The sequence below is a fragment of the Bison bison genome, unplaced genomic scaffold (genome assembly GCF_000754665.1).
Source record: "Bison bison bison isolate TAMUID 2011002044 unplaced genomic scaffold, Bison_UMD1.0 scf7180017860457, whole genome shotgun sequence".
NCBI lineage: Eukaryota > Metazoa > Chordata > Mammalia > Artiodactyla > Bovidae > Bison > Bison bison.
In genome coordinates, this window is record NW_011491029.1 from 166182 (window position 1) to 186775 (window position 20594).

The following is a 20594-nucleotide window of genomic DNA, read 5'->3' on the forward strand; positions in this document are numbered from 1 at the left end:
TGAAGAGGGTCAGGCAGAGGGGTTTCTTTGCAGGTTAAGATGGAGATCGTGGGAGGCGGCACGGCTGTGGGGAGCAGGCTGGGGGGAACAGAACTGCCCACCTCCAGCCCCTTCCTCCCTGGGGCCTCACCCTGCAGACGAGGCTGGAGCTTTTCTGCCCAGATAAGGCTTAAGCTCCATTAGCTTCCTGGTCTTCACTCTCATCATGCATAAACTTGGGTGGTGGCAGGGGTATCCTCCCGGGCCCCATCTGTGCTCACATTCATGGGCCCCCAAGGCTTAGAGCATCCTCCCATTTCTGACCCTTGGAGCCTGGGGTGCTGACAGCTGCGCCCCTAGATGCCCTGGGCCTCAGGCTCTGCAGCCCGTAGGCTTGTCTCCACTGGGCAACCCTGGGCAGGAGAAGGGACCCAGAGGCCCCAGCCTTCCCTTCAGTGCGTCACAGCAGCCCAGGACCACCCCGCTCCTGGCCCACCCTGGCCTGGACCCGCTCAGCACGGGCCTCTCCCCAAGGAACCAACTGTCTTGGCGGAGGCCCCTGCTAACCGCAGCCCATCTGGGGCCAGGGCGGGGTGGCTCAGGGCGGGGAGGCCTCTGCCTTATTGTCTTCAGACACAGCTGCGTAGATTGGAATCCCAGACAGCACAGAAGAGGCCCCTGCAGCCCCCTGGAGCGGCTCCAAACTCCGGGTTTCTTCCCAGGAAAGGTCCATGTCGGGGGTGGGGGGGGCCCCCGTCCCTGTCCCCACCGTCACTCTGTGCCAGGCACCTGGCTTCCCATCAGCTGAGTATGGGCCCCCAACAAACTCATCAGAGGCAAGCAGGGGGTTCCATCCCCACCTCCCCCCATCTCCAGGGCACTGCCAGGCGCAACCCAGAGGTCTGACGCACCTGCCAATCCCACCAACCCTGCTGCCTTTATACAAAGTAAAGTCTCAGAACAATTAGGCACATGTTCCTGGTGAGGCAAACTACAGGAAAAGCACTGCAAAGGGCTGGAACTCAGGGTCCCTCATTCTATTCTCAGCACGGCCACCCCATCACATTTCCTGAGTCACCTGGTCACAGGTGATGGTTTCCTGTCTCTGGGTCTCTTCCTCCTCGATAGCGAATGAGAGAACGAGGTGGTCCTCTCCAGCACTAGCCTTCTAGAATTCTGCGGTCTCCCCCTGAGATGATAAGACAGGCAGCACATCACAGTTCCCCTTTTCGCTTTGGCGGCTGGGAAGCTCAGCATTGAAATTTGCGCTCAGTGAAATCTAGGATCCCTAGCTTAGCCTAGGTCTTTGACATAATTACCTTCCCATTTCATGACACTGTTATTGTTTGAGGATGAAGATAAATCTTTTAAGTGTAAGCTGCCCCAGCTCCTTTTTGGAAGTAGGCATAAATGTGTGTGTGTGTAGAGAGAACACTCCTGAGCTGTATTGTGGTGCCTGAAGAATGTTAAACATGCTCTGGCGTCATTTCGTGTGTGGTACCAGAAGGATCATCCTATCAATGCTAAGCGAATTCTACTCCTGGGCACTCCTGTCCATTTGTTAGGGACACACATGTGTGCACACACGTGTACATGTGTATACCTCACAGAAAACGGACAGTTCATTTTGCATCAACACAGCACCTACAGGAACATCCCATAGCCAGCTGCTCTCTCTCCACCGACTCCTTACGCTCCTCTCAAATCCACTGGCTGAGCTGAGGCCAGAGGCTGGGGTTCCTGTCCAGAGTCTGGGGCACCAGAAGTCTCAGGTGAGACAGTGGGTGTGAGAAGGTTTCTGGAACCACAGTGAGGCCTCAGCTGCCTGTCTTCCTTCCCCAAACACTCACTGTGAGCTGGAGAGGAATAAGGTGGGAAGCTTGCTTTGGGGAATTTATGAATAAATGAGCTGACCGTTCAGAGTCCCCTGGCGTTTCTGGATGGCTGTGTATTCACTGGCAACTACCAGTCTCTTTTACACTTTAGCCATTTTAGATGATCTAGTTTCTGGACCATGCTATTAATACAAATGTCTCTGCCTTGTTAAACAAAGACTGGTGAGCCTTTTATTGACACCGTAGGGGTTCCCTGGTGGCTCAGATGATAACAACTTGGCCTGCAATGCGGAAGACTTGGGTTCGATCCCTGGGTTGGGAAGATCCCCTGGAGAAGGAAACTGACTACTCACTCCAGTATTCTTGCCTGGAAGAACCACGGACAGAGAAGCCTGGCAGGCTACAGTTCAAGGGGTCTCGAAGAGTTGGACACAACTGAGAGATTTTTTCACTTTAGGAACACTCTACTTTCCTGGTAGCTTAGGTGGCAATGAATCCTCCTGCAGTGTGGGAAACCTGGGTTTGATCCCTGGGTTGAAAAAATCCACTGGAGAAGGGAATGGCTACCCACTCTAGAATTCTTGCCTGGAGAATTCCACGGACAGAGGATCCTGGCAGGCTACAGTCCATGGTGTCACAAGAGTCAGGCGTAACTGAGCGACTTTCACTTCACTTCAGAATACTCTGCAGAAGATTCTTTAGTGAAAAAAGGCGAGAAGGGGCACCCTTGGGGTCTGCTGAGTAACAGGGCTCTCAGTCCTGGCACCGAAAGGACCCCAGCTGAGCTTGCTGCTTTTTTAAAAAGACTCCTCTTTGCTCTTAAGCTGTTGATTTCTATAGCCCACGGGAGAGGGAAACACTGTTATCTGCAAACACTTGATTTGCTATTTCAACATGATTTGGGCTGGGAAGGCAGGCCGAACGTGGCGTTCATTTAGTGTTACGCTGAAGCCTGAGCTTTATCTTGTCATCTATGGTTGGGGTGCTTAGAGGACTTTGCATCCTCTCTGGTTTTTCCTTTGTTACAATTTCATGCAGGGAGGGGAGACATACCTCTCTGGACAAAGGAGGTCAGTTGGTCCACATATATTTATTTTTTGCCTTTTCTGACCTTAGTTCAGCCTTCTCTAATTGGTGGGAATTACAGTGATGAAGAATCAGACCGTACCTGCCCTCATCATATTCTAGTGAGATGAGACAAACAGATGACATAATTTAAGCCAATCATAAATTCTAAGATAAAATAGCACAACTGGTAGAAGGTGACCTGGTTTGTTTGTGTTGTGTTAGGTTGAGTTGTGTTGGGTTGGGTTGAGCTGTATGGGGTTCCACTGTGGTGCACTGAATTGTTTTGGGTTGTACTGAGTTCTATTGAGTTGAGCTGTGTTGGTTTGGGTTGTGATTGGCTGTGTTGAGTTGCACTGGGTTGGGTTCTGCTGGGTTCAGTTGAGCTGTGCTGGGTTCTGTTGTATTGTGTTGGGTTATGTGGATTGTGTTGGGTTGAGCTGTTAGTTTGGGTTATGTTGGTTGTGTTGGGCTGTGTTGGGTTTTGTTGAGTCGAGCTGTGCTGATTTGGGTTATGTTGTGTTGTGTTGTGTTGTGTTGAGCTGTGTTGGGCTGTGTTGAACTCTGTTGAGTTACGTGTTGATTTTGGTTATGATGGGTTGTATGTGTTGTGTTGGGCTGTGTTGGGCTCTGTTGAGTCGAGATGTGCTGATTTGGGTTATGTTGTGTTGTGTTGGGCTATGTTGGGCTGTGTTGAGCTGTGTTGGGTTGTATTGAAGTCTTTTGAGTTATGTGTTGATTTTGGTTATGATGGGTTGTATGTGTTGTGTTGGGCTGTGTTGGTTTAGACTATGTTGTATTGTGTTGGGTTCTGCTGGCCTGTATTGAGCTGTGCTGGGTTCTGTTAAGCTGAGCTGTGTTGACTTGAGTTGTTTGTGTTGTGCTGAGCTGTGTTGGGTGTGCTGGACTCTGTTGAGTTGAGCTGTGTTGATTTAGGCTATGCTTGTCTGTGCTGGGCTGTGCTGGGCCGTGCTGAGCTGTGCTGGGTTAGGTTGCAGGGTGTTGTGTTGTACTGAGCTGTGTTGGGTTAGGTTATGGTGTGTTGTGTTGTGCTGAGCTGTGTTGGGTTAGGTTGCGGGGTGTTGGGTTGTGCTGAGCTGTGCTGGGTTAGGTTATGGTGTGTTGTGTTGTGCTGAGCTGTGTTGGGTTAGGTTGCGGGGTGTTGTGTTGTGCTGAGCTGTGTCGGGTTAGGTTATGGTGTGTTGTGTTGTGCTGAGCTATGGTGGACTCTGCTGGCCTGTGCTGGGATTAGTGTTTTGGTGGTCGGGTGATGGTGGGGGCAGTAGTCATGGTGATTGGGAAGACTTCTCAGAGGAGGCATACTGAGCTGGGACCTGAAAGATGGAGGAGGAGGCAGCCAGCTTGGGCAAAGCGAAGAGTTGGATTGTCTTGGTTTCTGCCCATGGGGTGCCATGGATGTCTTGTAAGTTCATCCTGTTTCCTTTCTAAGAGGTAGGCCTTCCAGAGCAGAGACCCCTCATCGTCATCACCTCCTTCACGAGAGAGCCTGGACTCACACACCACACAGAACTCAGAAGCATAGCTGACGGGCTGCCTGCCCCTTCCCTGGGAGCCCCGCCCTAGCCCCTGCCAACCAGAGCATGAAGCAGGATGGGGAACGTGAACAAAAGCAGACCTGCTCTGGTTACAGCAGGGGTGCGAGGGGCGAGCTCCTTGAGCTGAGGTGAAGAAAGCCCTGGTGCACCTGGGGACGGGCAAGCAGCCCTGTCTCGGGCCACCGGCGGAAGGGGCCAGCCCCGCTCTCCCCGCCTTCCCCGGCACCCTCACTGACCTGCACGCGGGCCTCGGTGAGGTCGGTCCTCATGGCCAGCTGCTCCCGCGCGTACACATCGGGGTAGTGGGTCTTCTGGAAGACCTTCTCCAGCTCCTCCAACTGGTAGCTGGTGAAGGTGGTTCTGTTCCGCCGCTTCTTCCCCTTGTTGCTCTCCGAGTCGGCCTTCTCCATTGGGCTGGGGAGGTCGGCGCTGGCCCGGTCCTGGGGCCCCTTCACCCCAGCTTCCTTCACACTGAGGTAGCTGCTGTCCATCCCCACCGTGTCAGAGTCGGGTGGCAACTCTGGCTCACCCAGGGAGCTCTCTTTGGCTGAAGGGGGAGGAAACAAAGTCAAAAAAGCAATGGCTGAACCCAGCCCGAGAGGTAGGAGGGACGGGGGAGCCATTCCCTGCTTTTCCCTTCTAGGGGAAGCATGGGATGCAAGGTCCGGAGGCCTGGGTTCTAAGGTCATTAACATGCTTTGTGACCTTGGCTAAGTTTCTTTCCCTCTCTGAGCCTCTTCGCCGTTACGTCAGCATGGGCCCCTTTTAACACCGTGTCCTGTGACTCTGGGCCAGCCAATCTGACTTCTATAACATTTACCCTCCGCCCCCACTGACCCGGGGCTCCTCCCTCTAGGACTCCCCTTGCCAGAACTTCTCCTTTGGGTGTTGAGAATGTTGTCTCAGTCCTTCGGACTCAAGAGCTCAGCCAGCAGCCATGTCTGGCCCAGCTGGCCTTAGGGTGAGGAGGAGAGGCTCCTCCTTGCCTGGTCTGATTCTGTTTGGGGTTCAGCACCCTGCCCCCTCCAGGTGGGGGCTGTGTTTACTAAGGAAATAGGGGGTCCTCCCCGTGACATGCCCAGGATGCTAAGCTGGGAGGCCCAGCAGATTTACACAAAGCTCATGGCCCCGGGGCCCACAGTCACCGCTGTCTAGCAGAACGGGACTCTGCCGGCTGATTCCTGGACGCTCAGAGCTGGCAAGGACCAGTTATCCAGTGCAGGTCAAGGTGAGGAGACAGAGGGAGGGCAGGGAGGGCGAGCTCATCCTCGTTCAGATAGCCCCATCAGTGCCCTGGGCAGACACACTCGCCCCAGGGCGGAGGTTAGGGGACAGGCCCTGCAACTGGCCTCAGGGTGTGAGTCCCCCCCGTGTCTGACTCCTGAGCTGTGTGCTTGGACCTTTCGCTGAGCCTCTCTGTGCCTCAGTTTCCCCCTCTATGAAATGAGGGCACAGATACTTGGATCTCCCTCACAGGGACTTCCCTGGTGGCTCAGACGGTAAAGCGTCTGCCTACAATGTGGGAGACCTGGGTTCAATCCCTGGGTCGGGAAGATCTCCTGGAGAAGGAAATGGCAACCCACTCCAGTATTCTTGCTTGGAGAATTCCCATGGACGGAGGAGCCTGGTGGGCTACAGTCCATGGGGTCGCAAAGAGTCGGACACGACTGAGCGACTTCACTTTCTTTCTTTCCTTCTTTTCTTTCAAAGGGTAGCTGTGGGATTAAAATGTCTTACAGGTAAAGTTGCTCCCTGTTCTGGTCTAGACTTGTGAGCAGCAGAAGAGTCTAGCCCTGGAAGAGTCCTCCCAGTGGGCAGGCCCTCCCTGGAGTCCCCCAGCCCAGGAGTGGGTGCGGATGGGGTGCGAGTCCCTCTCTGAGCCAAATTCCACTGGGGACTCTGACTTTTATAGAGTGAAATAACATACGGGATAATAAGACATGTGTGGGGAGCATTGGATAAAACTTTTCATGTGTGAAAGCTCTGATCATAACAAGCGTTTGTGGTCTGTATGGGCTTCCACCATTCTGACTCTTGGTCTCCTCCTCTGGGAATAGATCTGAGCCCCAGGTGTTAGGTCGGTCCCTTGATTCTGACCAGATCCTGGGGCCGAAGCTTCGGATCTGCCCTCCTCCCTGGCACTCTGTGTTTACTGGGGGCTCTCTTATTGCTGGGGAGCTGAGAGGGACAGGCTGCCCAAGGCGGTGAGGAAAGGGAGTGGAGGTGAATGCTCAGAGTGGGCCTGGAAGCAGCTTCAGGAGGCTGTTCCTGAGGGCCACTGGCAGCATGGGTGCCAGCAGGCTGGGGGGCCGGCCCTTGGGCACCACGGATGACACCCATGTGAGTCCAGGCACACGCAGACCGCCACGGCTTTGGTGACAGCGTCATGCAAACTGCAGCTGGCAGCTGGGCTGAGAGCTTTCAGCAAAGATATTTATCTTCCTGGCAGACAAATACGTTTTATGTTTTGGTTTTTTTTTTTTTTTTTTTAAAGAGAAGAAATCCCACCCAGTCTCACCAAAAATAAACATCTCTGTTATGCAACCTCCTGGAGGCCAGACTCGGGGAGCAGGCAGTGGCTGCAGCCCCTGCCCCTTCTGCCCAAGCCCTGCTGCCCAGACCCCATCCCATGACCCCAAGGACCCTTCCCGTATCCTCTGGCATCCAGCCTGGGCTCAGGACCACCCCACACAGCAAAAGGGGCTGGGCCGAGCAGGGGAAACTCCATGTTATAAATATCAAGGGATGGTAGGGACTAAACTCCTTGTGTTAATTCAGGGGAAACGGAAGCCAGAGAGAGTAAGAAATGTGCCAATAGGGACAGGGTGCAGCCTCTCAGCTCTGGGTCAGTCCTTCTCTTCTACCCCGTGGTCTTGGGGCCTTTCCCAGGGAGAGAGGGAAAACCAGAAGGAATCCCCAGGGCCTCACGTAATCAAGAGGTATGGTCTGCGCATCAAGGAGGCAGAGAACCAGTCCCCGAGGATGAGAGAGTGAGGATGTGGCCCCTGGGAGAAGCCCACCCCCGCTGAGCTGGTTCTAGGCTCACTGCGGGTGGAGCTGGCTGAACACCCAGTCGTCCAAGTAGAGAAGCTTCCCCACCTCCATCCACCCACTGAAAGGGTAGGCATGGGGGGACAGCATGGTGTGGGGCGCAGCATGGGAGACCCCAGGCCCAAGGTGCGGAGATCTGCCTCGTCCCAGCTCTCCCGAAATCTGCCTGTGACCTCAGAGGACGCCTTCCAAGTGCCAGAGCCTCCTGTGCGGATGGGAGCAGGCAAGCCCTGTCCGCAGTGGGGAGTGCAGGCAGGAATGGCATCTCGGCCCTGTGGGGCAGCCCTCCCGCCTCAGTCTCCAGTGGGACCTTCCCCTTGGGACCTGGAGTGGGGAGAGGCTGGGGGCATATCTGTCCAGGCAAACGTCAGCTAACTAGAAAGGCTTCAAGATTTCAAGACGGAAGGGATTCTGGCAAACCGAGGCCTCTCTGGCCTTCGAAGAGGGACGAAACCTTCCAAATCTCAAGTCTTGATTATTCTTGCTTTAGGTGGCTTAGGCGGTAAAGCGTCTGTCTGTAATGCAGGAGACCCAGGTTCGATCCCTGGGTTGGGAAGATCCCTTGGAGAAGGAAATGGTAGCCCACTCTAGTACTCTTGCTTGGAAAATTTCATGGATAGAGCAGCCTGGTAGGCTATAGGCCATGGGGTTGCAAAGAGTCGGACACGACTGAGTGACTTCACTGACTTCACTTTAGGTTCTGAGGCTTGGCCCCTAATTGAGACAGCAAAGGAAAATTCCCCAAGGTTCTGACCCAACCCATTAGAATGACAAGCCAAGGTACTCATCCCTAAAGTGCCAGGCTTGGGGGCATCAGTTCCCACCTCCTGCCACCCTATAAGCATCTGCACCCAGTGCTGTCACTCAAGCTTTGGTGACGGAGCTCATCGCCCCCCAGGACCACTGGACCGTCTGTCCAAAGGTCCAGCCTGTGTCTGATTCCTGCGGTCTGGCTCATTGGCATGGGTTCCAAACCTCCATGGGCCTTCCCCAAGGCAGCCCTGCGGACATCTGGAGATGGCTACCATGCCTCTGAGTGTCCCATCCTCCTGAATAAATACAGCTCTCACTGCTGTTCTGTAGGAGGCCCTGAGTTTAACAGGCCCGTGTGAGACAGGTGAATGCCAGGGATGGGATGGGTGGTGGTGCTGGGCTCTGGGCAAAGCCAGCAGATCGCTCTCCAACTAGAGGATCCAGAGAGGCTGGGTAGAGACTTGGCACCCTGGCCCGAGCCCTGGGCCTGGTCAGGATCCAGCTTGCTCCGTAAGGCCCTCCTCAACAAGACGGCCGCTGAAAACAGAGGGCCTGAGACTCAGGCTGACTCACTCCTGAACAAAGGAAACCGCTGAGCTCCTTGCTCTCCCTCACCTCCTCCTCTGTCCACCTGCCTGGAACGCCCCTTTTTTCCAGCTGACCTCCAAGGTCCAGTCAAGCACCAGCTCCTCCAGGAAGCCTTCCCAGACTGCGGCAATCATACAGACCCCCTCCATCTAGTTGCTGCCTATGTTTTAATCAAACCCTGAAGGTCCAGCTTCTCCTCAGGGAACCAGTTCCCTGAGGGCTGGAACCTTGGGCCATTTGTCCCTGCTCAGCCCAGGATGGGGCAGGCAGGAGGTTACCGAGGAATCAATGGCCAATACAAACATTATCGAGCTCTCACCCTGTCCAGCTACCTCTGTGTACTCACTGGCAGGACCTACAGGGTACGTGCAGAGACGTCTGCTGAACAAACACATCCTCGGAGACAATGGAGAAAGCTGGTGAGGGTGCATGAAAGAGAGGCATGCAGTGGGTAGTGCCTCCATCGGAACTGACAGCTGAAACAGGAGGAGGAGGTGAGATCACCGAACGACAAGAGGGGAAGCAGGCAGACCGAAAGGAGGCAGGAGGAGGAAGGACAGGCAGACACAGATGATGTCTCCACGCAGTGAGCAAGGGGGACACGCTGGGGGAGGCCATGCAGGAGCACCAAATGGGGGCTCTGGAACTGACGTTTCCAGAAACCCAGTCCAGGATCTGCCAGGAACCAGCTCTGCATTTACTGCACTGCCACACCAGGAGACAGGAAATGCCCCAGCTAACCCCTTTGCCGGGCGCGCCTTCTTGAGGCCACATGGCATCCGCTGCTGGCATGAAGCTGAACGACAGACCTCACTAGGACCAGGCCACCTGCCTGCCCGGCTGGCTTCCCCCCATCCTCCCTGGAGCAGCCCCTCATGGTCTCTGGCCCCGTCCAGAGCGGGAAGGGACCCCTGGGCGGGCTTTGTCCCAGGCTTTGGGGGCCCAAGACAATGTCCTCGCGAGCTGCAGCTTCCCCTGGAATGTCTTGATCTGGAAATACATCCCAGACTACCCAGAGGAATCATGTATTGTGCACAGAACGTCGAGAATCCAGAGTGCCGGCCCCCGGGGAGGGATGCACACCCTTCAGAGACTCCCATGACCACTTCTGATGAGTGGGCGGCGTTTGGTTCAAGGCTTACTGTTCATCAGGAGTCACAGACACCCTTGAGCCTCTGCCTGTTCTCCTCCTGGGGAGGAGGCCTCGCCTCTTTTGAGGGCCAACTGGTCTGTGCCGGACAGCCTTGGCTGTTGGATTTTAAGAGCTACAAGAAACGGGGTACCTTTCTTCATTCTCTTGCGTGCATGCTTTGTCACTCAGTCATGTCTGACTCTTTGCAACCGCATGGACTGTAGCCCACCAGAGTCCTCTGTCCATGGAATTCCCTAGGCAAGAATACTGGAGTGGGTTGCCATTCCCTCCTCCAGGGACCTTCCCGACCTAAGGATCTAACCCAAGTCTCCTGCATTTCTGGTGGATTCTTTACTGTCCGAGCCACCAGGGAAGCCCCTTAGCTTCTATCTACTCATCCTGGTTGAATCCTAGGGTGTTGCTCCAACCTAGTCTAACCTTTTTTTTTTTTTGACATGAAAGGCCTTGAAAGATTTCCAAAGTTCACCTTAATTTTTTTTTTTTTCATGACTGTGATTTCAAGAGAATTATTTCTGTGATTGTGATTTAAGGAGAATGAGCTTCTGAAGCCATTTGGGGAGAGGCTGCTGGAGCCCTTTCTGCGTGTGTCCCTTTCTTGTGCACGGATGTGCGCCTTCGGGCATGTAGCACAAGCCTGCTGTTGTGAATGGGTGTGGGCAACATATGTGTAGTTGCCTGCGGATAGGTCTGCGGAGCGTGCAGGCTTGTGTGGTCAAGGGCAGGCACACCAGTGGGCGTGTGTGCCAGTGGATGTGTGCTGCTGTGTGTGTCTGTGAGTGAGCGTGAGCCTGCAGACAGCCATGGGTGGGTCTGGACATGAGTTGTGTGTGTGTGTGTGTGTGTGTGTGTGTAGCTGTGCACACACTCTGACGTATGGAGCGTCTGTCTAAGGGGCTGGAGTAATTTTATCCTCCATGGTTTTGATTATATCTATTTTTCCTCCAAACATCTGCTTTGTGGGGGACACACCGCTCGCCCTGTTCTCGGGTGAGCCAGCCTCACACGCCCTGTGGCAGTGTGCACAGCGCCAATGCAATCTCCTTAAAGAAAACAGGCCAGCGTGAGGCCCTTTCCTGCTGTTTAAAGGGCACCGAGTAAACCCATCGCTGTCCAAACAGTTGTGCGGGGGTGGGAGCAGAGGTTAAAGGTGAGCCATGGATCACGTCCCCAGCCCACCTTATCTGCCACTGGGCTCTGTCCCGAGTTCAGCTTGGATGGCCCGAGGTTTAGGTCCAGGCCCAATAAAATACACCAAAGGGGGAGCCCATGCTGGGGCGACCTTTCAGGAAACACACGTGGAGCTTATCTGTGCGTACCGGGCCGAGATGGACTGTGTTCCTGTCCGGGAGGAACTGCCAGGCGGAAGAGGAGAGGTAAGCCAGGGACTCAGCCAGCCACCCACGAGGTGGGGTAGGCACTCCTGCCACCAACACACACCCACCCAAGGCCCAAACGTGCTTCTCCAAACAAGGCAAGTCTGAGAAACTGTCACACGTCACAGGAGGCTGAGACATGGAGGGCTAAATGTGATGTGGTTTCCCGGACAGGGTCCTGGAACAACAGTAAAAAGCACGTTAGCGGAAAACTAGTGAAATGGGAATAAAGCGTGGCACTTGGCAGGTAGATGGGTAAACTATTTGAATGGACATTTCACCCAAGAAGATATACATCTGGTGGTTCAGATGGTGAAGAATCCGCCTGCAATGCAGGGGACCCAGGTTCCATCCCTGGGTTTGCGAAGATCCCCTGGAGAAGGGAATGGCTACCCCATTCCCTTGCCTGGAGAATTTCATGGACAGAGGGCTACAGTTCACAGGATCCCAAAGAGTCAGACAAGGCTGAGCAACTAACAAATATAATAACCAGCTCAATGTATTACCAATTAGAGATTATTTACTAGGGATATTCATGAGATATGGCTACACACCAACAGCGATGGAAATAAAACTGGATGATACCAAGAGATATCAAGGAACTGAAGGGCGTGGAACTTGCTTCCATCAGTGGTGGGAAAACAGCGCAGCAGTGCCTTATACCATGAAACACACTCTCATGGCTCGAGCCAGACATCCCACTGCTAGGCATTCGCCCTCAAGAGACAAACACTTCTTTTCAGGGCAAACCTGTATGCAAATATTTATAGTGGCTTTGTTCACAATCGCCTCAAACTGGAAACAGCCCAAATGTCCTTTAAACCATGGAACAGCCATGCAATGGGATACTACTCAGAGATAAAAGGAGCAAGCTAGTGATGTGAACTGTGGATGACTCTCAAAGACAGCATTACTGTCTGTAAAAGAAGCCAGTCTCCAGAGGTATATGGTGCCTGGCTCCACTTGTTTATTGCATGCCATTCTGGGGAAGGTAACCGACTCAGTGGACGTGAATTTGAGCAAACTCCAGGAGACAGTGGAGGACCCAGGAGCCTGACAGGCTACAGTCCATGAGGTCACGAAGAGTTGGACATGACTTAGCAACTGAACAACAAACAAACAAACAGTCCCAGGACAGAGAGCAGATCGCTGGTGGCCTGGGGCTGGGCTGGGGTGGTTTTAACCCCAAAGGGCTGGTGTATGGGACTATCCGATCCTGTATCCCAGCTGTGATTGTGAGTACATGGATCTGTACAGGAACGTGTTCAAACTCATAAAATCACGCTCCTCAGTTTAAATTTTCAGCATGCTATTTAAAAAATAAAAAATATGCAAACTACAGGGCTTCCCTGGTGGCTCAGGGGTAAAGAATCTGCCTGCCAGTGCAGGAGACACGGGCTCGATCCCTGGTCTGGGAAGATCCCACATGCTGTGGAGCAGCTAAGCCCATCTGTCTGTCTGTCAGTTGCTCAGTCGTGTTCGACTCTGCAACCCCATGAACTGCAGCCGACCAGGCTCCTCGGCCCATGGGGTTTTCCAGGCAAGGACGCTGGAGTGGGTTGCCAAACTGCAATGTAACTATCGAGCCTGCGCTCTTCGAGCCCGGGAACCTCAAACGCTGAGCCCACGTCCTGCAAGTACCGAAGCCAAGGTGCCCTGGAGCCTGGACTCCACGAGCAGAGGAGCCACCACGGTGAGAAGCCCGCACACCGCAACAGAGAAAAGCTCGTGCAGCAAGATCCGGCACAGCCAAAAATAAATAAAAATCTTAAAAAAATAGAAAATATATAAAACTATAGAGAAAATACAAAATTGGGTTTAAATACAGTAAAGAAAAACTAAGCAGGTAAAATGTTTGTATGTCTTCACCCAAAAATCTCACCTCTAGGGATTTAAAGACAGAATTATGGATAGACACAAAGAATTAACTAGAGAGAAAGTTCCTCGTGGCATTTTTATATGGGAAAATTGAAAATAAGCAAAATCTCTATTAATAGGAGATTGGTCAAATAAAGGATGATATTTCCATAAGTGGGAGATCCTTCCTGGTTTTCTTTATTCTACACACTGTTTCTCTCTTGGTATTTAACACATATTATTTTGTATTTATTTGTTTTTTCCTTCATTTATTGTCTCTCTCTCCCTTCCATAAAACAGGGAATATATCTGAATATATTTGTTTGGCTTAGCCTTTTGGTTTAATGCCTAGTATTGCGGCTGGTATGCAGAAGGGGTTCAATAAACACTGATGAAAAATGAAAGAAACTGATGTCCAAGAATAGCATTTTATTACCTGAAAGTTGTTCATGTTACAGTAAGTAAAACTTATTTTGAAAAAAGGGGAGGTGAGGATGCGGTGTCTGTTCTTAGAAAATTCTAGCAGTTTCCAGAAGTAAAGAATATCAGTATCTGGGTTTAGTTGCTTTTTTGTTTCTAGTCTGACTTAATTTTCTTATTTGTCCTACCATAAACAGGAATTTCTTTCATCATTTTAAAATGCTATGTGAAAGCAGCAACTAGAATCCTGAATGGTGCCGGCTCGGTAGGTTTGGGACTGGGCTGTGTGATGGGAGGCGGAGGGAAGCGCTGCCGGGAAGCAGAGGAGGATGGCAGTGATGCTTCAGAAAAGGCCCCTTCCGCGGTGGGACTAGCTACCGTCCTCACAAACTGGGCACCGCCCCCCATGGCTCTGAGGCCTCGTGGGTGCTGGAGAGTCCCAGAGCTCTGGCTTACGTTCAGACCTCACCGGTTCCTCTGCCCTCAGATCACCACGCTCCACTACAACCGGAGACAGTGTCTAAGACGCACACTCCTGGTCTAGGGCCACCCTGTCTAACCCAGAGCTCTCCTTGTTGTTCAGTCGCTAAATCGCGCCCGACTCTTTGCAGCTCCATGGACTGCAGCACACCAGGCTTCCCTGTCCTTCACTAGCTCCCGGAGTTTGCTCAAACTCATGTCCATTGAGTCAGGGATGCCACGTAACCATGTCATCTTCTGCCACCTCCTTTCCCTCCTGCCCTCAGTCTTTCCCAGCATCAGAGGCTTTTCCAATCAGGATGGTCAGATAGAGTACAGGGTGCTCAGTTAAATTAGAATTTCAGAGAAACAGGAGTCACTTTTTAAGTAAAAGCATGTCCCAAATGTTGCACGGGAAATACTTATGCAGTAAGTCCCCTACGAACAAACCTTCAAGTTGCAGACTTTCAAAGATGCGAACGTGCATTCCCTCAGTGTCAGACCCGAGTGAAACTGCAGCTTGGCCCCCACCATCTCCTATAGCTGACGATCCTTCCGCTCTACCGTCTCCCACCTCCTGTCCCTCCTCCAGCCAGCAACTCTTCTTGCCTGTGTGCTGGAGGCCAGCTCCTCTATGCCAGCTGTTACACTGTGCTACTGCACTTTTCAAGGTACTGTACTGGAAGATGAAAAATGTTTAATTTTTTCTGTTTGTTTTTATGTATTGATATTATTTGTGTGAAAAGTATGATAAACCTATTTCCATACAGTACTATATAGCCGATTGTGTTCGTTGGGTATCTAGGCTAACTTGCTTGGACTTACGAACCAAGTGAAGTTACGAACTCGCTCTCGGGATGGAACTCGTTTGTATGTAAGGGACACAATGTACTGAACATTATTCATTGTTTATTTGAACTTCAAATTAAATGGAACATACTGGTTTTGTTGTTAGATTTTTATTTTATGTATTTATTTTTTTTGCTAAAACCGCCAATGCTCGAGTCAGGCTGACTATGGCATTCAGGATTCCCCAGGCAGGACCGGCCACCGTCCCCCTCACAGACTTACGTCTTGCCACACCCGCCCCTCCACCTCGCTTCCGGTCCCGCTGACCTGCCCGCACGCCCCCAACACCCTGCTCGAGCGGCTTCAGGCTTCCCCACCCTTGCATCCTTCTCGCTGGGATGCCCTCAGCCCTTCGTGCACCTGGCTAACTCCTACTCTCCCTGGGTATCTTCCTCTGTAAGCTTCGTGGCTTTCCTCCCCACCCCCACTACATACAGTTATCTATGTTCTATATGAAGACAAGCCCAAAGAAGAAAACTATAATACATAAACAGAAAAGGGAAACATAATTTTTTATAAAAGTCTTTTGTAAAACCTATCACTGCCCTGTACATCTTTCCATCCTATTCTATATTCTTCTGCTAATACATCACTTTTAATGGCTGCATAGTATTCCATCGCACAGACAAACTCTATTTCCTTTCCTCAGTCCTTACTGTTGGGTATACGGATTGTTGATTGTTTGAAATAGTAACAGGCCTGTGATGAATACCTTTATAGTTAAGTCCCTTGACATTTTTGTGGCAGTTACCTTTGCAAAAGTTCCAAGAACTAGAAATACTGAGTTTGGTCACAGTCACACCTTAAGAGCTCTGATAAGTGTGTCTGCTAGAAATGTGCCCATTTTTTCAGCATGCCTGCCTGCTTCAGGACAAGTACCAATCATTACACTGTTTATAAAAAGCTTTGCCAGTGTAATGGATAAAAGTGAAATCTCATTTGAATTTACATTAAAAAAAAAAACAAATTTGGGCTTCCCAGGAGGCTCCGGAGAAGGCAATGGCACCCCACTCCAGTGCTTTTGCCTAGAAAAATCCCATGGAAGGAGGAGCCTGGTAGGCTGCAGTCCATGGGGTCGCTAGAGTCAGACATGACTGAGTGACTTCACTTTCACTTTTCACTTTCATGCATTGGAGAAGGAAATGGCAACCCGATCCAGTGTTCTTGCCTGGAGAATCCCAGGGATGGGGAAGCCTGGTGGGCTGCCGTCTATGGGGTCGCATAGAGTCGGACACGACTGAAACGACTTAGCAGCAGCAGCAGGAGGCTCAGTGGTAAAGAGTCCACCTGCCAACGCATGTGACATGAGTTCGATCCCTGGGTTGGGAAGATCTCCTGGAGGACGAAATGGCAACCCACTCCAGTACTCTAGCTGAAAAAAGTCCCACGGACAGAGGAACCTGGCAGTCTAGAGTTCATGAGGCCACAAAGAGCCGGACGTGACTGAGGCCGAGCGTGCTCACACACACACAGGCACATATTACTAGTGAAGTTAACCTTTAATGTGTTGCACTTCTTCTTTTGTGAATTGTTTCTACTGAGCTTCCAAGGTTCAGTGCAAAGGTGTCTCCTTCTTCCTCTCTGACCCCAAGGTCGGGCTTCTCTCTTAAAGGCTGAATTCCCCACTCTGAAGCACGGCGGTGTGGTCTGGCCTCCCGTTCGACCGAGAGCTGTTGGGAATAGGGCTGCCCTGATGCACTTCGGGGTCCTGAACTGGGCCCCGGCTCCTTCTGCCTTTGGTAGCACCAGGCAGCTCTGCATGCCCTGCTGAGGGCGACAAGGGCACCCAGAGGAAGGGGGCCCAGGACCATGAGGCTGGGCTCCAGAGCAGGGTGGGGGGCTGCGATCCCCCAGCACACACTGCTGTGGGGTGGCTGTGGCATGGGGGTGGACCTTGGTCCTTGTGGGGTGATGGGGCTCAGAGAAGCCGGCCACCGGGCAGGTCGTGTAGGACCAAGCCCCATGTAGCTCCAGACACTGCTATGGCCTCAGGCAAGGGTTTTGGCTTTTCTGCTTCTTCACGTCAGCAAGCCCTGCCTGGTCTCCTGCCAGGGAGAGGAAAGGAGGGTTACAGAGGAGGTGCAGCCCTCTCCAGGAAGCCAAGACTGGGATGTTCTCCTCACCCACAGGGCAGGTTTGTGCGGGCCCCTGCGTGAAGGCTCTAGGCACCCCCATCCTGCCGGTCAGGATCAAGGCTGCAGTAGCTCACACTGGCCACCAGGAGGCACTGCAGTCCCAAGTACCTTCCTCGGGGCCAGAAGTGAGGCCCCAGGGCCCCCGCCGCAGATGCTTCTCCGTTTGGTTAAAGACCCAGGCCCCCTCCCGGAGGGTTGGCCAAACAAGTGGTGATTCAGCCCTACTATGTGTCTCTGATATCCCAGCCCTCCACACAACGCTAGGTGAGGAGGGTCCCTGCCCTTCTCCACAGAGCTCTTTCCTCCTCCGGCTCTGAGGGTATTCACGTTCTTGACTTGAATCAGTCCCCGTCTTGAGCGCCCTCATTTTACAGATGGGCAAACTGAGGCTCAGAGAGAGGGAATCCACTAAACGTCACCAGCCACTGGGCAGCCGGCCTGACCCGAGTTGATTAGTTCCCCCCAATCTCTTCCCTTTGTGGAGACCTGAGGGGCATCGCTGGCCCTCCGGATACTGACAGGTGAGCCATGCCCAGACTACCCGACCCTGGTTTTGCCCAGTCGGCTGTCCAGGCAGCTCGTGGATTTGTTGCTGGCTCCTCTGTGGGCTCTTCCCCAGGGAAGCTTCAGCAGTCGCGGGGACTGCAGGCCCTTCTTCCCATCACTCCACACTGAGGGGAGGGGTTTCCTGTGAGCCAGAGGATCGAGGGGGCTCCCCAGGATCAGGAAGGAAAAGGACTCAACCCTGGGCTCTCACTACACACCAGGAGCTTCATGGTTTACTAACATGCTCTCACTGCTGCTGTTTACAACAGCCATGTGAAATATGCCCATTTTACAGCTGCAGAGACTGAGGCCAGAGGGCGTAAAGGACTTGTCTAAGAATGCACAGCTGCTGAGAGGCAGGATTTGAACCCCAAGCCTGGGGCATCTTCCTCTGGGCCCTCCTGGAGTGGATACCCAGTGTGGGGCTGGGACAGGGCAGCCAGGAGACAGAGTCAGGGAAAAAGGGAGAAAAAAAGTGGGAGCCACAGGAAAATTCCTCCTCTCTGATGCCTCTAAATCTGCCCAATGTATCCAATCTTCAGTGCTGGCCCTGGTGAAACTGTCCTGATAGAACTTCATAGAACATCTGGGACCTCCAGTGTGCACCAAGGCCTTTTCTCGGGACCTTGCTTTCAGGGTCACTCCATCCCTCAGTTTACATTCAACTAATTTTTTCTTTTCCTCTTCCTGACACTGGGTCTGGATTTATATTCAATTCTCTGCTAAATACCGAAGTATTTAAAAGTAAAAAGGCTTATGTCTGTGACTTACCCCCAAACAGTTCTGAAAGAAATAATATGTATATGTGCATCTGAATATATATTAATATATACATACAGAAAGAACACAAAAGAGAGTGAGGGCAATAATGCAAATATGGTAAAACTTTAAGATATGGAGGATCAGTGTCAAAGGGATCTGGGAATCCTTTGTATTCTACATTTAACTTTTCCTGGTGTCTGAAAACATGTCAAATGAAAAGCTTTTAAAAAGAACAAGAATGCAGACAAATGAGAAGAAACCACTTTATCCAGGAATCCAAGTTCTGAAACCGGCATTTGTTACAGTTTGAAACAGGACCCAGACTAGAGTCTAGTAAGCAATCTCTCTGCCTCCCTCTCACCAGCACCATCCACAACTTCTACAAACGGGCTTGCACGCTGAAATCAAAATCACAAGGCAGATCAACTCAAGGGACAAACGTTTACTCCCTAGTCCTATGGAAACCCTCATTTCCATCCCCGGAAGCAACCGGAGACCCCATTAAAACATGCGGTTCTTCTAAGGCCGTAGGAGGCAGTATTTTGTTAGCTGAGGTCAAGCTATCCTTGGGACTTAAAAGTACTTGGTACTGTTTGAGCCTATTCTAATTTCAGCTCTCTTACAGTTAGTCCAAACGGGCACGGTTTCCTTGCATCCAAAGAGAAGTGGTTAAAAAGGAAGCCCACCGACAATAGCTGGCACATGCAAATGACCCGTGTTCATCGGTGATGAACCTCCACACACAGGAGGATTATTCACCCTCAGAAAGGAGGGAAATTCTGGCACCTGCTACAGCACGGATGAGCCTTGAGGACATTGTGTTGAATGAAACAAAGCAGTCACAAAAAGGCAAATACTGCACGATTCCACGTACATGAGTCCCTGGAGCTGTCGAGTTCAGGGAGACAGAAAGTAGAACAATGGCTGCCAGCGGCCGGGGCCCAGGAGGGTGCGGAGTTGGTGTTTCATGGGGACAGGGTTTCGGTTTGACAAGATGAAAAGAGTTATGCGGCTGGATGGTGGTGATGGTTGCACAACATTATGAATGCTCTTCATACCACTGGACCGTACACTTAAAAACGGTCATAATGGTAAATTTTATTTTTACTTGTATTTTAAATTTTTTTTAAAAATTGGAGAGAAAGAAAAGAAAGTCCACTACTGGCTAGGGTCCCTGCGGGCCTTCATCCGGCCTTCCTTCAGTCCCCACGGTCCTCTCCGTACCCCAGCTTAGGCCCCAGATTCTTTTCTCTTCTCTTCTCCCTGACACTGTGGCTTGGGTTGCGTCTATTCATTGCACTCATTCCTTGGTTGACTTGTTTGTTCATTCACCAAGCACCTCCCCAGGGCCTCCCTTTAGACATGGCCTCACCAAAGGGACAGACGACACCACGGCCTGACGGCAAGAGCCCTGTGACCTGGGCAAGGCAGCCTCTATGGGAAGAGTGGCCGGTGCTGGCTGAAAAGGTCAGGAGAGGCTTTAGCAAGGATGTGAACTTGACCTGAGTACTGACATCTACAGAGGCCTTGACAAGGCCCGGTAACCACATTTTATGGCAAAACAGGACACCCAGCTTTCAGCTGAACTGGTCCTAAATTACTAAGTGAGAAGCCCCAGGGGCCCTCCCCCAGGGCTGGTGACAACAATGAGACAATCATACAATTGCTTGAGTTGCAGCAGTTCTGACCCACTCACTGTCTCATCTGATCTCCTCAGATCCCTAAGAGGTCCGTGATGAGGAAACTGAGGTCCAGAGAAGCTTGACTTGCTCAAGATCACAAAGCGAGGAGGGGCAGAGCTGGGATTTGAACCCAGATGGTCCGACTCCAAGCCTGGTGTCCCGTCCACGGCCTCTCACGTGTCTCCTGGACACAGGCGGGCAGTCTTGGGGGGTGGGGCAGGCACTGGCTGACTCGGTCTTGTCTTTGAGTGACACAGTTGAGCCTGAGGAGAAATTTCCATCTCAGAGGACTAACCTCAACAGAGCTCTGGGGTCACCGAGTGCTGGTGTTGGTGCTGTAGGTGCTCAGTCGTGTCCAACTCTTACGATCCCATGGACTGTAGCCTGCAGGGCTCCTCTGTCCATGGGATTCTCCAGGCAAGAACACTGGAGTGGGTTGCCATTTCCTTCTCCAGGGGATCTTCCCGACTCAGGAATCGAACCCAGATCTCCTGCACTGCAGGCAGATTCTCTACTAACTGAGCTACAAGG

General features: G+C 52.1%; 1 protein-coding gene across 1 annotated transcript in view; it reads right to left on the bottom strand.

The window, feature by feature from the left end:
- The window catches only part of ALX4 (ALX homeobox 4), a 44591-nt gene that overhangs the window by 7101 nt on the left and 16896 nt on the right, over window positions 1-20594 (bottom strand). The window contains exon 4 of the mRNA XM_010832224.1: window positions 4672-4982. Within this exon, the coding sequence (XP_010830526.1) occupies window positions 4672-4982 (311 nt within the window). The remainder of the gene's footprint in view (window positions 1-4671; window positions 4983-20594) is intronic.